At 37.9% G+C, this 12,500-nt stretch overlaps 2 protein-coding genes across 16 annotated transcripts in view; one reads left to right on the top strand and one right to left on the bottom strand.

Moving 5' to 3' along the window:
- The window catches only part of LOC113801845 (uncharacterized), a 72,738-nt gene extending 65,418 nt beyond the window's left edge, over positions 1-7,320 (top strand). For 8 of the 14 annotated variants that reach the window (XM_070141683.1, XM_070141679.1, XM_070141686.1 and 5 more), the window contains 6 exons: positions 1-179; positions 876-1,145; positions 1,313-1,576; positions 1,875-1,886; positions 2,694-2,870; positions 3,590-7,320. The exon at positions 1-179 is cut by the window's left edge and continues 116 nt beyond it. In XM_070141683.1, the coding sequence (XP_069997784.1) occupies positions 1-179; positions 876-1,145; positions 1,313-1,576; positions 1,875-1,886; positions 2,694-2,867 (899 nt within the window). In that variant the 3' untranslated portion in view covers positions 2,868-2,870; positions 3,590-7,320. The remainder of the gene's footprint in view (positions 180-875; positions 1,146-1,312; positions 1,577-1,874; positions 1,887-2,693; positions 2,871-3,589) is intronic. The other 6 variants (XM_070141688.1, XM_070141684.1, XM_070141687.1 and 3 more) reach the window with 1 other exon arrangement.
- Positions 7,321-10,877: 3,557 nt separating this feature from the next.
- Positions 10,878-12,500, bottom strand: part of LOC138867156 (succinate--CoA ligase [ADP/GDP-forming] subunit alpha, mitochondrial-like) — a 9,731-nt gene continuing 8,108 nt past the window's right edge. For both annotated transcript variants that reach the window (XM_070141695.1, XM_070141694.1), the window contains 2 exons: positions 11,783-11,917; positions 10,878-11,522 (listed from right to left, as the gene is read on the bottom strand). In XM_070141695.1, the coding sequence (XP_069997796.1) occupies positions 11,442-11,522; positions 11,783-11,917 (216 nt within the window). In that variant the 3' untranslated portion in view covers positions 10,878-11,441. The remainder of the gene's footprint in view (positions 11,523-11,782; positions 11,918-12,500) is intronic.

Here is a 12,500-nt window from a genome sequence, read left to right as displayed (position 1 = left end):
GAAATCTCATCATGGGAAGCACTGCCAGCACTGCCAATGACAATGAGCATATCCTGGGTACCACCACTGCAGCCTTCGGAAACCAGCCAACTGTAGCTGTCGGGCAGAGAATAGAGGTTGCCCGGTACGCCAGCCAGGAGTGGCGAGGGAACACAGCCAAGGCACACACAATTAAACAGGTGAGACAAGGAGGATAGGAAAGAAGAAGTGAAAGAAAGAGAAGAGGGGAGATATAGAACAAGAATGTAAGCTAGAAAGTTTGCAACAGGAACAGTGAAGGGAAGGACAAGAAAACACACGAATATGCCGAAGGCCTTTTCGCTATTGCTTCGTCAAGGCATATCAGGGCATATATGCCCTGACGAAGCAATAGTGAAAAGGCTTTCGGCATATTCGTGTGTTTTCTTGCCCTTCCCTTCATTGTTCCTGTTGCAATCTGTTCACCATGAATTCCACACAAGCTAGAAAGTAAAAAAATATATTTTTGATACTGGTAAATATAATAATTGTTAAATATGGTAAGGACAGTAATAGTGAAGAGAGGATTCATTAGGATGAAATAATTCATTAAAAAAATTGTGATAATTATAAAAATGATGGTAATAATTATAAACATGATCATATGGATAATTATCATGATAATGATAAGTGATGGTGATAATAATAACAATGATGATAGAACAAGAATAATTAAGTTGGTATAATAGTAATAATGATGATGTTGATAATAATAATTTTAATATTTATAATAATGTGTTTATGGATCATGCACGTGCTACTCGAATAGGGAATTAATTTTCTCTTTGAAATAAAATAACGAGAACCTATTGTGAACATTCCTCCTCTTAACATTCTGTCCTTCCTTCCCCTCTCAGGGCTACTCAGCAATTCCAGTTGAGCTCAATTACCACTACCTGCGAAGAGTGCGTGGTGATAACTACTGTGGAGTTCGAGCAGCTCTCTATCAGATCCTTTCACAGGGCCTCCCTGTACCCAGTGGTCATGCTACCCACACACGTCTGGCAGCTGAACTCAATCAGGGTTCCACATGGCTTCGAGACTGGTCCTTTGGCCATCGTCTCAGCTTCTCAAAGGAGCAGGTCCTTAATGGCTTCTGGGAATGCCTGGATGCCCTAGACAGCATGGTAAGAAAGGCAGGAAGAGGCAGGAGGGGTTGGAAGGGTCTCAGTAGCAATGCTCTAGAGTTGCACTATCTCATGATTAGAAGTGCACTGATTGCAGGTTTTGTCTTGTGATATCCAAATCATTATGTTCGTACAGTTCTTGTTCAGTCTATGTATTCTCCTTGTAGGTACTCAGCCTGAAAGGATGTGAGAACAGGGAATGTGTCGTCCTCTCACGCCTCAACAGTGATCCTCTTCTGGATGTGAAGCTCTGTGAGGCAGTGAAGCTGCACATGCTGGCAACTGCCCTAGACCTTCATATTGGAAATAATAATGGTGACAATGTCCCACTCTTTTCCATGATCATGTTTGCTCGGCACACATCTCTCACACCAAGAGATTTTGTGAAAAATCATCTAAATTTAGTGGGAGACACAGCTGGGCTGGAGCAGGTGAGTGCAGATTTTACTCTCAGTACTTTTTATTGATCTGTAACTTTAGAAATGTTTTGTATCATTTATATAGATCATAGGTAACGAAACTGTAATTAATTATTATCAGTCTTCATATATTATGCTTAGTTAACATGAGGTAATGGTTTTCATATCAGTTGAAAGAGCTAGGATCTGTTTCTTAAATGAGCCTTATACCCCTTTGTCCATCGACTGTGCTCATGTGGACACTCCCTAAGTAATATTGAATAAGCTAATATTTGTTTATCATATCATCTTTGCTGCCTTCACCAACCAGGATCAACACAAGGTGTGTCATTGTTAAGGTTTACACTGCTTCTTGCATATCAAGATTCTTCTGAACGGAGAAAATTCTATGCATTAATGACACTCATGCCATCATACTTTCTCACTGCTTTATTGCTTTTAGCTTGTCTGTGTCTCTATTTTGCCACACATGTAGGTACTTGTGTGTGGGTGTGTGTGTGTGTGTGTGTATTTAAATATGCACGCACACACACACACACACACACACACACACACACACACACACACACACACACACACACACACACACACACACACACACACACACACACACACACACACACACACACACACACACACACACACACAGGTGTATATATATGCATCTACATATATATATATGTATATATTTATATATATATGTACATATATGTATGTATATATATATGTATATATATGTATATATATCTATATATATCTTTATATATCTATATATATCTTTATATATGTATATCAATATCTATATCTATATCTCTATGCATATATATACAAACATATATGCAATCATGTCCAGACACATGCACACACACAGATATGCATGAGCTTCATAAATTCTGATGACCATGAAAATAAATTGCATTTTTAAGTGGAGAAACTGCATCTTGAGATGAGTGAGATAAATGGATCAGATATTTTGGTAAAAGTATTTTTTATCCAATTGTGATCATCATAATTTGTTTATCATGGTAATAGAGGATGACATGGTCATTGTCTTGTCCTTTTAGAAAATACACATTTGATATGAAAAGTAATCAACAGAAGAGTATGTATTGTACTTTTCTTTCAACAGATTGAGATGTTCCTTATGGGGCATACTCTGGGTGTCACTCTCCAGGTAGTGAGGCCAGCATGCTATGGCAAAGACGACTTCATATGCTACTACCCAGATGCCAACATAGGTGTCTGGCCTGAGGTCACTCTGGTGGCAGAAGACGACCGGCATTACAATGTTCTAATAAAGTGAAAGGTGAGTCGAAAGGCTTGTGTTGATACAATTAACATTCAAAGATGCAGTGGGCATTGCGTACGGTATAGAACATGCTGTGTTTTAATTTTTTTTGGAATATAAAGAAAAGCTTTCAGGATTTAAATTGAATCAAAATGTAAATTAACCCGTCATCACCGGGAAAATATTTTGTTCACTGTAGTATTGTTTTGCGAAATTTCTCTGTTCATAAATAGCACTTAGCCATAAAGGAGTTAATTAGTAGACCGTATGACCTCACCAGATGTCAGGTTTCCTTGAGTTTGCGTGGAAAATTTACTTTTAATAATGCAAACAGTATCAAGGCTGTAATCTTTATTATAGATGTTATGATGAATAAAAATGTTATTGGCATTACTGACAGCAGTATGAAATACCAGAAAATATTAACAGTTGAGATAGATACTACTCATAATTGGTTCATTGTTGACTTAGTACTTCTGACACACACACACACACACACACACACACACACACACACACACACACACACACACACACACACACACACACACACACACACACACACACACACACACACACACACACACACACACACACACACACACACACACACACAAAAATATGATATATATATAGAAATATGTATAAATGTATATGTATCTCATATATATGTATGTTTACTGAAAAATAGGTTGATATAGAAGTTTAGATATTTATTAGTTTATATTGCTTTGCAGATGTCTGAAGGATGAAAGTGGAGAAGCAGAAGATGCAAGCACACCAAGCGAAGGTGCTGTTATGTCCTGCCGTTTGATTGTGTGCTGTAAAGAGGAGTCACGTTGCCTCTAATATTTTTTTTCATCATTTTTTAGGGAGGCCCTTTTTTTTTACTGTCAATTTAGTGTGTAAAATGGGCAAACATGTTGAAGAAAAGGAAACTTTTGGCAATAATGTGCGTACTGAGGTTGGGCCAGGGCACTCAACCTCAAGGCATCAAGAGAGTTAACTGTGAATGATTGAGTTCTGTCACTGGTAGTATGTATGGAATTAATATGTGAAGCCGTAAGTGACTCACAGTTAATTGTCTTTTGGAAGTGCTTCTTTTGGTACAAAATTAAGAGGTGTTCGAAAGCTAGCTCCTTGTCAGAGATGTACACCCAGCCTTTCACTTGGGAAAATTAATGAAAATTGGTTGTAAATAGAAAATTATTTTAGGCAATAAGGGAAAAAAAAAACATAGGAAGAAAATTATTTTATTTATTTATATATATATTGGTGTATTTATTTATTTATTTCCTTTGGGTGCTGCAGCTGAATTATTGATATTTAGCTTTCAAAATATATCCGAGTGTTTTTGATGGGTGCGAGTAGGTTAAAATGTATATAGAGTTTGTTAGCCGTTTCTTGATTCACCTAGAGAATTGTGTATATAATAACTGTATATAACCTGTGATCGTTATCTCATTGGTTATGTTGTAAAGCAGGTAGGCTAGAGCAATCGTAAAATGATCTGATCAAAATTACTGCATGTAACATATGCCACAGTGATATATGTCAAAATGGTAACTTTGCATTGTTAAGTGTTACCAATAGAAGAGTTAGAATCATGACATTCTAGCATAGTCTGTATAGTAAACTCCAGCTTCAAATATTAATGGCAAAACAATGATGATTTAATTCCCTCGAGGGAGTCAGCATTACCACAGCCAAATGATTCTCAAATGGACCTAAGAAAGCATGCCAATTTTGTCTCTTGTCATATGAATATGCCTTGATAGTGTGATACGACGTGTGTATGATGAGTTATTGTCTTCCATTGATTTCCTGGATTTGTTGTATATATGTTTTAATGTCTTCATCATTCTTTGCCTAAGTAGCTTTATCAGGTTATGGAGTTGATGTCAGTGTTTTGTATAATCTAATCTATTACAGGAGACAAAATTGTGTGCATGTGTGCTTAAGTCATAAACTTAATAATATGCAGCAAATCTGACCAGAGTAGTATGTAGGAGTGGGGGTGCCAGGCACTCGCCAAGGAAGTTCCCCTTTCTGCTCTCGCCCAAATTGTAGCTAAAACTTAAGAGACACCAGAAACCAAGTTAAGGTTCCTTCACATCAGTTTATCATTTTGTACTTATTTGTTTTTAAGTGTCTTCAAGGCTTTGGATGCATAAATTCCAGATGATAAAATCTGAATCTGAAGACGCCATTCCTGACCTCTACTTGTGGTTGTCGAGGTTCTGGCATCCCTAAGTCCAGGCTCACTGCCCTGCAGCTGCACTATCATCAGCAGCACTCATCTTGAGCACACTGCACAAAACAGCAACAATGGTTGATGCAGTATATGCATAAATAATACAGTGTGTGTGTGTGTGTGTGTGTGTGTGTGTGTGTGTGTGTGTGTGTGTGTGTGTGTGTGTGTGTGTGTGTGTGTGTGTGTGTGTGTGTGTGTGTGTGTGTGTGTGTCTATATATATATTTTGAGTGTATGTATGTATGTAAGCATATATGTGCATATGAGTGATGGAAGCACACAGAAAAACACACACACACACACACACACACACACACACACACACACACACACACACACACACACACACACACACACACACACACACACACACACACACACACACACACACACACAGTGTGAATGCAGGTGTAGGTATGTGTGTATGTGGGTATGGGTGTATGTTAGTGTGTGTGTATATACTAACACATGCATGTAAATATATTTATAAACACACATACCAATATGTATTTTGAAATATGGTACAGATGAAAGTATACTGTTATGAAGTTCATGTGATATGTGATTCTGTGTTGTGTGTGGGGCGAGTATCTAAAACATTAGTCTGGCAAACCACAAAGCTTTGAGAGGTTTCAGGTGCTTTAAGATTACAAATGCAAGACACAATAATGGTTAAATATGTGACTGTCACACACACAAAAAGTGTATATTTTCATTGTATATATTATCAGATTCTGATATCATAGACATTGTAGATTACTATTTTTGTTGCAAATGTCTGCTTGCATCTACTTTCACTTGTAAAAGAGTTTGGAGACCAGCTCATTGTGATAGTACTTGTCTGAAATGATCCTACACAAAGGCAATATTCAAGATATTCAAGAAATTTCAGAAGAACATCACATATGTTGCTTCTTTCCATGCAAAGTCTTTTTACTTTGTATTTTTTGGTTAAGACGCAATCTTGTTTTCTATGATTTGATTATCACTTGCCTTGTTGTGAATTTGCAAGTGAAAAGATTTTGATAGTTTGACATGAGTCCATGCTTTCCTTCCTTTTGCTGTTGTAGGAAAGCTGAGTTTACTTCTATGTCTCAGAATTGTTACTTGTTAAAACTGAAAACAATTTTTAGATTTTCTTATAATGCTTCTTACATCATCATTCACTTATTCACCTTTTAGGGATTCTTTCTGCAGCATGCTAAAGCACAAAAGAAACTCCAGTATCTGAAGTGATGCACAGTATATGCAGTCTTCACATTTTGTAACTCGAGTCATGGATGATCTAGCTCTGTTGCTGAGTCATGGTTTCTGAGATCAAAGCTGCTCCACACTAAGACTTTTCCAGTTCAGTTTCAAACCAAATGCTTTTTTACTTGTTAGTCACACTATGTCTCACAGTTAGCCTGTTACGAAGAAATAAGAATAAAAATCACACCGGTGCCTAGGCTTTACATGTTAACTCCTCAGAGGCAGTGAGGTCAGGATGTCCTGTGGGCTTTGTTATGCTTCACGGGAGGACGAGATTCCTTTAGTTCTCCCCTTGACTGAGCCAAGCTGGAAAAGTGTCAGTGTGATGCTCTTTTTAGGTGCAAGGACTTCTTTAATTATTTAATTCATTCATTGACATATTTGCAGTTATTAAAGGTCTGATGAGATCAGGTGGTGTCTTTTAACAAGAAAAATAAAATAAAATAAAAAACATGAACCTTATATCCCAGTTTACAGAGCATGAAAGGTTAGCTTTAACAACCAAGAAAACACACTTGGACTTAATTTTTTTAAGAGATAACTAATGCTGCTGATTATTATGCAATGGTAATGTTAATGCATTAGTAACTGCCCCATGGGAAAGGTAAATAATTTACTGTTAAAACAGAATAGGAAAAGCAAGCATGAACTTGACATATTACCCTGTACTGGTGATGCTCAAGGACTTTATGGCACATGAATGTTCAATATGTTGAAGCTGGATGTTAATTTTTTAAGTCAAATATAATGCAGGTAAAGGGGTCAATAATACAGTTTTTATTTTCATATACGACACAGAAGGAATATCATATATACAAATGCTGTCTGTTAATTCTAACTGGTGTTGTCACGTAGGTTCGTCTCCAGCATTGTTTTAAACAGGTCTGAAGCTAGGCTCAGCCTAGTGATAGCTCTGTACAAGGTTATTGCAGGAGTAGAACAAAGTGAGTTTATTTTCCAGAAACTGTCTTTTATTACTCCTTTTATTATTACATTAAGAAATCCTTTTTTTAACCTTTTGGCTGATAAAATGCAATTTCAAGAAAAAATGCAAAAAAAATCAAGAGCAGCAGTTCAGTTAAATAGCTAATAGCACAAAAACTATAAATACTCAAACTTAAGTTTATTAGCATTTGAAAGTCATTCCAGATTTTACCGATAAACAAGAATTCAATATTTGGTATGTGGAGTGTGCGACTCAAAAGCATACTGGCTTAGATTTTTGACTTGCATGATTACCACTTAAAAAAGGAAGCTAAAAATGTGTTCATTTCTGACACACCCTGATGGTGATGAGATCCTTGATACTACAATATAAATCAATATGTATACTTAAAAGAAAGAAAGAAAAAAATAATAAATAAATAAATAAATAAACAATAAAAAAATAATCTCGAAATGGCTAGTATACCACATGGGTTGCCTGGTATTTTGTTTAATAACCCCACAAAAATAAGACTACTCTAGATGTGGAATGGAGAAAATGAGTTAATAATACAGTGGACAAGAAGCAAGTTACTTAATTTTGAAAAAGATAGATAATATATATATATATATATATATATATATATATATATATATATATATATATATATATATATATATATTATATATATATATATATCTATATCTAATCTATATCTATATCTAATCTATATCTATACATACATACATACATACATACATATCAACTGCAGGACATAGGCCTCCCTCAATCTTTTCCAACTTTTCCTGTGTGTGTATATGAATATATGATTATTATTCCAAGAACAGTAACCCCCTTTTACAATAATAAATCAGTTCAAAATTTATTTCTTTTAAACTGTTCATTGGGAGATACTGAGACCATGTTCGTACGGCGCTCTAACCAACTGACCGATAACTTGTCTTCAACTGGGTAGACCTCACTTAACAGTCAACACCTCATTCTATAAATTACCTGAAAGTTCTGATTTATTATCATACCTCTTATTTTCCCTTACTGATATTCGGAATCAAAACGCGAATGACTCACACTGGACATTAGTTTAGCTCGTGTGACAAGAAAATCATAACTGTTATTATGTTGACAATCAAGAGTTCACGTAATATAGATTCGTCCAATACTCGATTTGCTGTGAAGTCGAACGTAAATCAGATTCAAATAAGGAAATTCATGAACAGAAGAGCAATTGACAAATTCTAACGTTCTTTCCCCGTCAGAGTATCATCTGGTGCGATACATTTAATGCACGAATCCAGGGGTTCATTTTGAGCTCAGGGGGACCAGGGCATGTCGATCTCGAGGGCCCCTCAGCATAATAAGAATGAATTATAATACAAATTATGGATTCCCTTTCCTAGAATAAATAACTTTTATGATTTCTTGAAGTTCGTGTTAATGTATAGCTAATAAAGGTACTGTGCAGACAGTATTTACAAGCACATGGAAACATATATTTATCATATAGAAAACAACTGGTATAGTGTAACGAGCGCTGCAGTGAATGGAGTCCACCCGTTAGAGGAAGCAAAACGAGCCTGCACTGTCTTGGAAGAGGCGGGAATTACCCACATACATACCCCTCGTTCTGCCAAGACACGGCACAGAGAGAGAGAGAGAGAGAGAGAGAGAGAGAGAGAGAGCGAGAGAGAGCGAGAGAGAGAGAGAGCGAGAGAGAGCGAGAGAGAGAGCGAGAGAGAGCGAGAGAGAGAGAGAGAGAGAGAGAGAGAGAGAGAGAGAGAGAGAGAGAGAGAGAGAGAGAGAGAGAGAGAGAGAGAGAGAGAGAGAGAGAGAGAGAGAGAGAGAGAGAGAGAGAGAGAGAGAGAGAGAGAGAGAGAGAGAGAGAGAGAGAGAGAGAGAGAGAGAGAGAGAGTGCAGTAAGGCGATTTCTACTACTTCCACTGTTGCCAACTCCTGTCCCATTTTTTTTTTTAGATTTGCCAGGTTAAGACTGTTACTGAAAAATAGTGTAGCATATCCGAGATGGATGAGAATTGGAATGAAGAGAGGAATAGTAGAGAGTTGGATAAGTTTGCCAGTGAGCTCTATCAAAGCACCATTGTGGGGGATTAAGAAGCGAGATATATGAAGTAGGAGAAAAGAGGACTGGAAGATGGTCACTATGGGGAAGGTGGTCAAGAATGACCAATGGAAGTCTAAATAAAGAGAGGGGGAGCATAGAGAGGGTCAAGGCTTGAAATAGGATGAGGTATGTTGGGAAGGAGTAGAGGGAAGGGGTGTAGGGGAAATATGAGGAGGGGAAGGATGGATGTCTGCAGTTGCTCTGATTGCAGTAGTCGGGGCAGGGAACTGGAGGATGGTTGACACAGAGAAGTATTTTCTTGGGTCATGCTTAGGAAGTCTCGGATGTCTTCAAGGGTTTCTGGAAGTGAGTTGTGTTGGGACGTTTGGGAAATGAAGGACTTATTTATGAGGTGAAGAGTAGGTTGGTATTCGAGGAGCAGAAAATGTAGTTGTAGGTGTGGATGTGGAGGGTGAAGATGGGGTGGAACGGCATAGAGAAGGTTCTGGAGTATCTGGATTCAGAATATAAAAAGGATTTGACTGAGAGTTATGAGTAGAAGTGAGGAGTGGAGAGAAAGAGGTGTAGAGATAGTTTGGCTAGAGGGGAGAAGAGTAGAGCAATGGATAGAATTGGAGTTGGGACTGACAGAAAAACCTCGTCTGAGAACTGCCATTTCAGATTCAAATTTGTAGGCAGGGCAACTTCTATAAAATACACTGTGTGAGCCATCACAGTTGCCATGTGTACACAACTGTGCAAGGAATTTTGAACAGCCATGATCAGCCTGGGCACACTGAGCAAAGGAACGATTGATTTATAAGGTGGCCAAAACACCAACATTTCTGACATTGACGGGGAAGAGGTTGATATGGTCTGACATGGCAAGATTCTCCACCGATATGGACATCATGGGGAAGATCACGTCTATGGAATGTAACTTCGGCAAAATCGACACGGGACTTACGGTTGCCAATAGGAGGAACACTGTAACACTGTACTGACACTGCATCATGGTCAGTAAGGCAGGCAAGTAGGTCTTCAGTCTGACCAATCCTTCGTCATAGACGGGGCAATCAGCTGAGGAGATAGAAACAGTCCCAGTACAAGTATCAAGGGAGGAGTGGGATTGAGCAGAAATAGGGTTACCAGTGAGGTCAACCACGGTACACAGTGCATGGGCTTGAGACTCAGATATAACTGTGACAAAGTGTGAACGATCAGAACGGCTGCGGGAGGAGATTTTGCCTACTAGTTTTTAGAAGCATTGTTGGAGAAGTAGGGTATACACTCAAACAACTGACTCACTCACTCATTCATTCAGTCATTAATTTGCTCATTCATACACTAACATATTATGACACTAACCCATGTGTCTCACTGTTTCAGCTATTTCCTCATAACTACTTAATTATTTTCTAAGAGAAATAAAATGAAGTCATATCATAAGTTTAGAGATGATACTCTACAAAGTATGGTTTTCAAATAGTTTGTCAAATGTCAAAAATAAAGCCACTGAACATGTATCTTTTATTAACCTTAACCTTGACAAAAATACATATATACATTTCTGTCAATACAAAATGGGTCATATATTTACAAGATTAACCTCTGTAAGAAGCAACACATGAAATTAATAACAACTGATGATTTGCCACTGCCTTTGAAGACAGTAATAGGGACATCCTTGTGTTTGATAACAAAATACACAAGAAAATAAATTAACTACTCATGCAAGATACTGATCAGCATTTCGTTAACCTCCTCAGGATTAATGTTGATACATCTAAACAAGTCCTGTGCATAAAATGAAAATATATACACATTTTTGACTGTAACTTTTATTTAACATTTGATTGTAAATGACCATTCACGAATATAATCAAGTTTTGTCACAGGTTTCTACATTCCTTCCACGGCTGCATGCAGGATGAAAAAAATACAACTCTGTAAGAGAAAAGCTAAAAATGTGTTCCCTAAGTGACTATTCCTGCTGAGTCAGTGATTCAGTTCTTGGACACCAATGTGATACATCTCTTGATCCAGTAAATTCCCCCAAGTTTCCGCACCAGCAATCAGCTTACGATTTTCCAAGCCGTTTAATCTCTGCCAGTAACATATTTCCCATTTGCACAGGGCACCTCGCGATGATTACACCAGCCTGTGGGTTATTGAGAAAATCAGGTCTTCATAGGCATTGATAAGAAATGATCTTGTCAGAACCATTCTCATTACGTAGATGAATGCGTAAGCTGCCCTAAAAAATGCGTGTATCCGATTCACCCAGTTTTGTACAATACAGATAGAGAAATACAAAGGTGTGTATGTTGTTGAGTGTGTGTATCTGCACATGAGTGTGGGCACATGCAAGTGAAGGTGTATGTGTGTGATATGGCACAAACAGAAAGGAAAAGAACTTACATTCTCAAGGGCCTTAATCTTGTCTTCAGCACCTCCCTTGCCTCCAGAGATGAAGGCACTAGCGTGTCCCCTGCGACGACCAGGTGGGGCAGAAAGACCGGTGAGAAAGGATAAAACAGGCTTGGCTTCAGGTTCCTTTGTAGAGCAAAAATGAAAAATAATTTACTTTTTACCTTAATATCAATTAGGTTCCAAATATATCAATTCATGGTAGCTTCCCATTATTGGAATGATTAAAAACAAAAACTTAACAACTTAACACTTGGCAAAACAACTTTCAGCCTATTGTTTTTAAAGGACTCACATGTGCTACTTCAGCACCACCACCAATTTCACCTATGAGAATACCCTTCGTGTTGGGATCCTGCAACATAACACTGTCTTATAAATAGTGGTTTTCCACTGGTTGTATGATAGATGGAATGGTAGTTCTGGGGATCTCCACATTCCATTGAAGCCACAGAGTGTGGTGTTGATCCCATGGAGGGGTTAGGCCTCTAATGTTTTACAAGGCACTATAGACACTGTGTCTCGGGGACATATGGGTGATAATCTACAGATCTTGTAAACAAGGGCACCACTGTGCTAAGCGCTGGATCAGCAGGGTGAGGAGAGGCCAGGGCGCCTGTGTGAAACTTTGCACCCCAGTTCAGTTTCAACCTTGATTGTACGTGGATGCTGTGATGGTTAATTTGAGGCGAATTTAACTTTATTTAAA

This window comes from Penaeus vannamei, chromosome 28, assembly GCF_042767895.1.
Source record: "Penaeus vannamei isolate JL-2024 chromosome 28, ASM4276789v1, whole genome shotgun sequence".
Taxonomy (NCBI): domain Eukaryota; kingdom Metazoa; phylum Arthropoda; class Malacostraca; order Decapoda; family Penaeidae; genus Penaeus; species Penaeus vannamei.
This window is presented reverse-complemented; position numbering and strand designations above follow the sequence as displayed.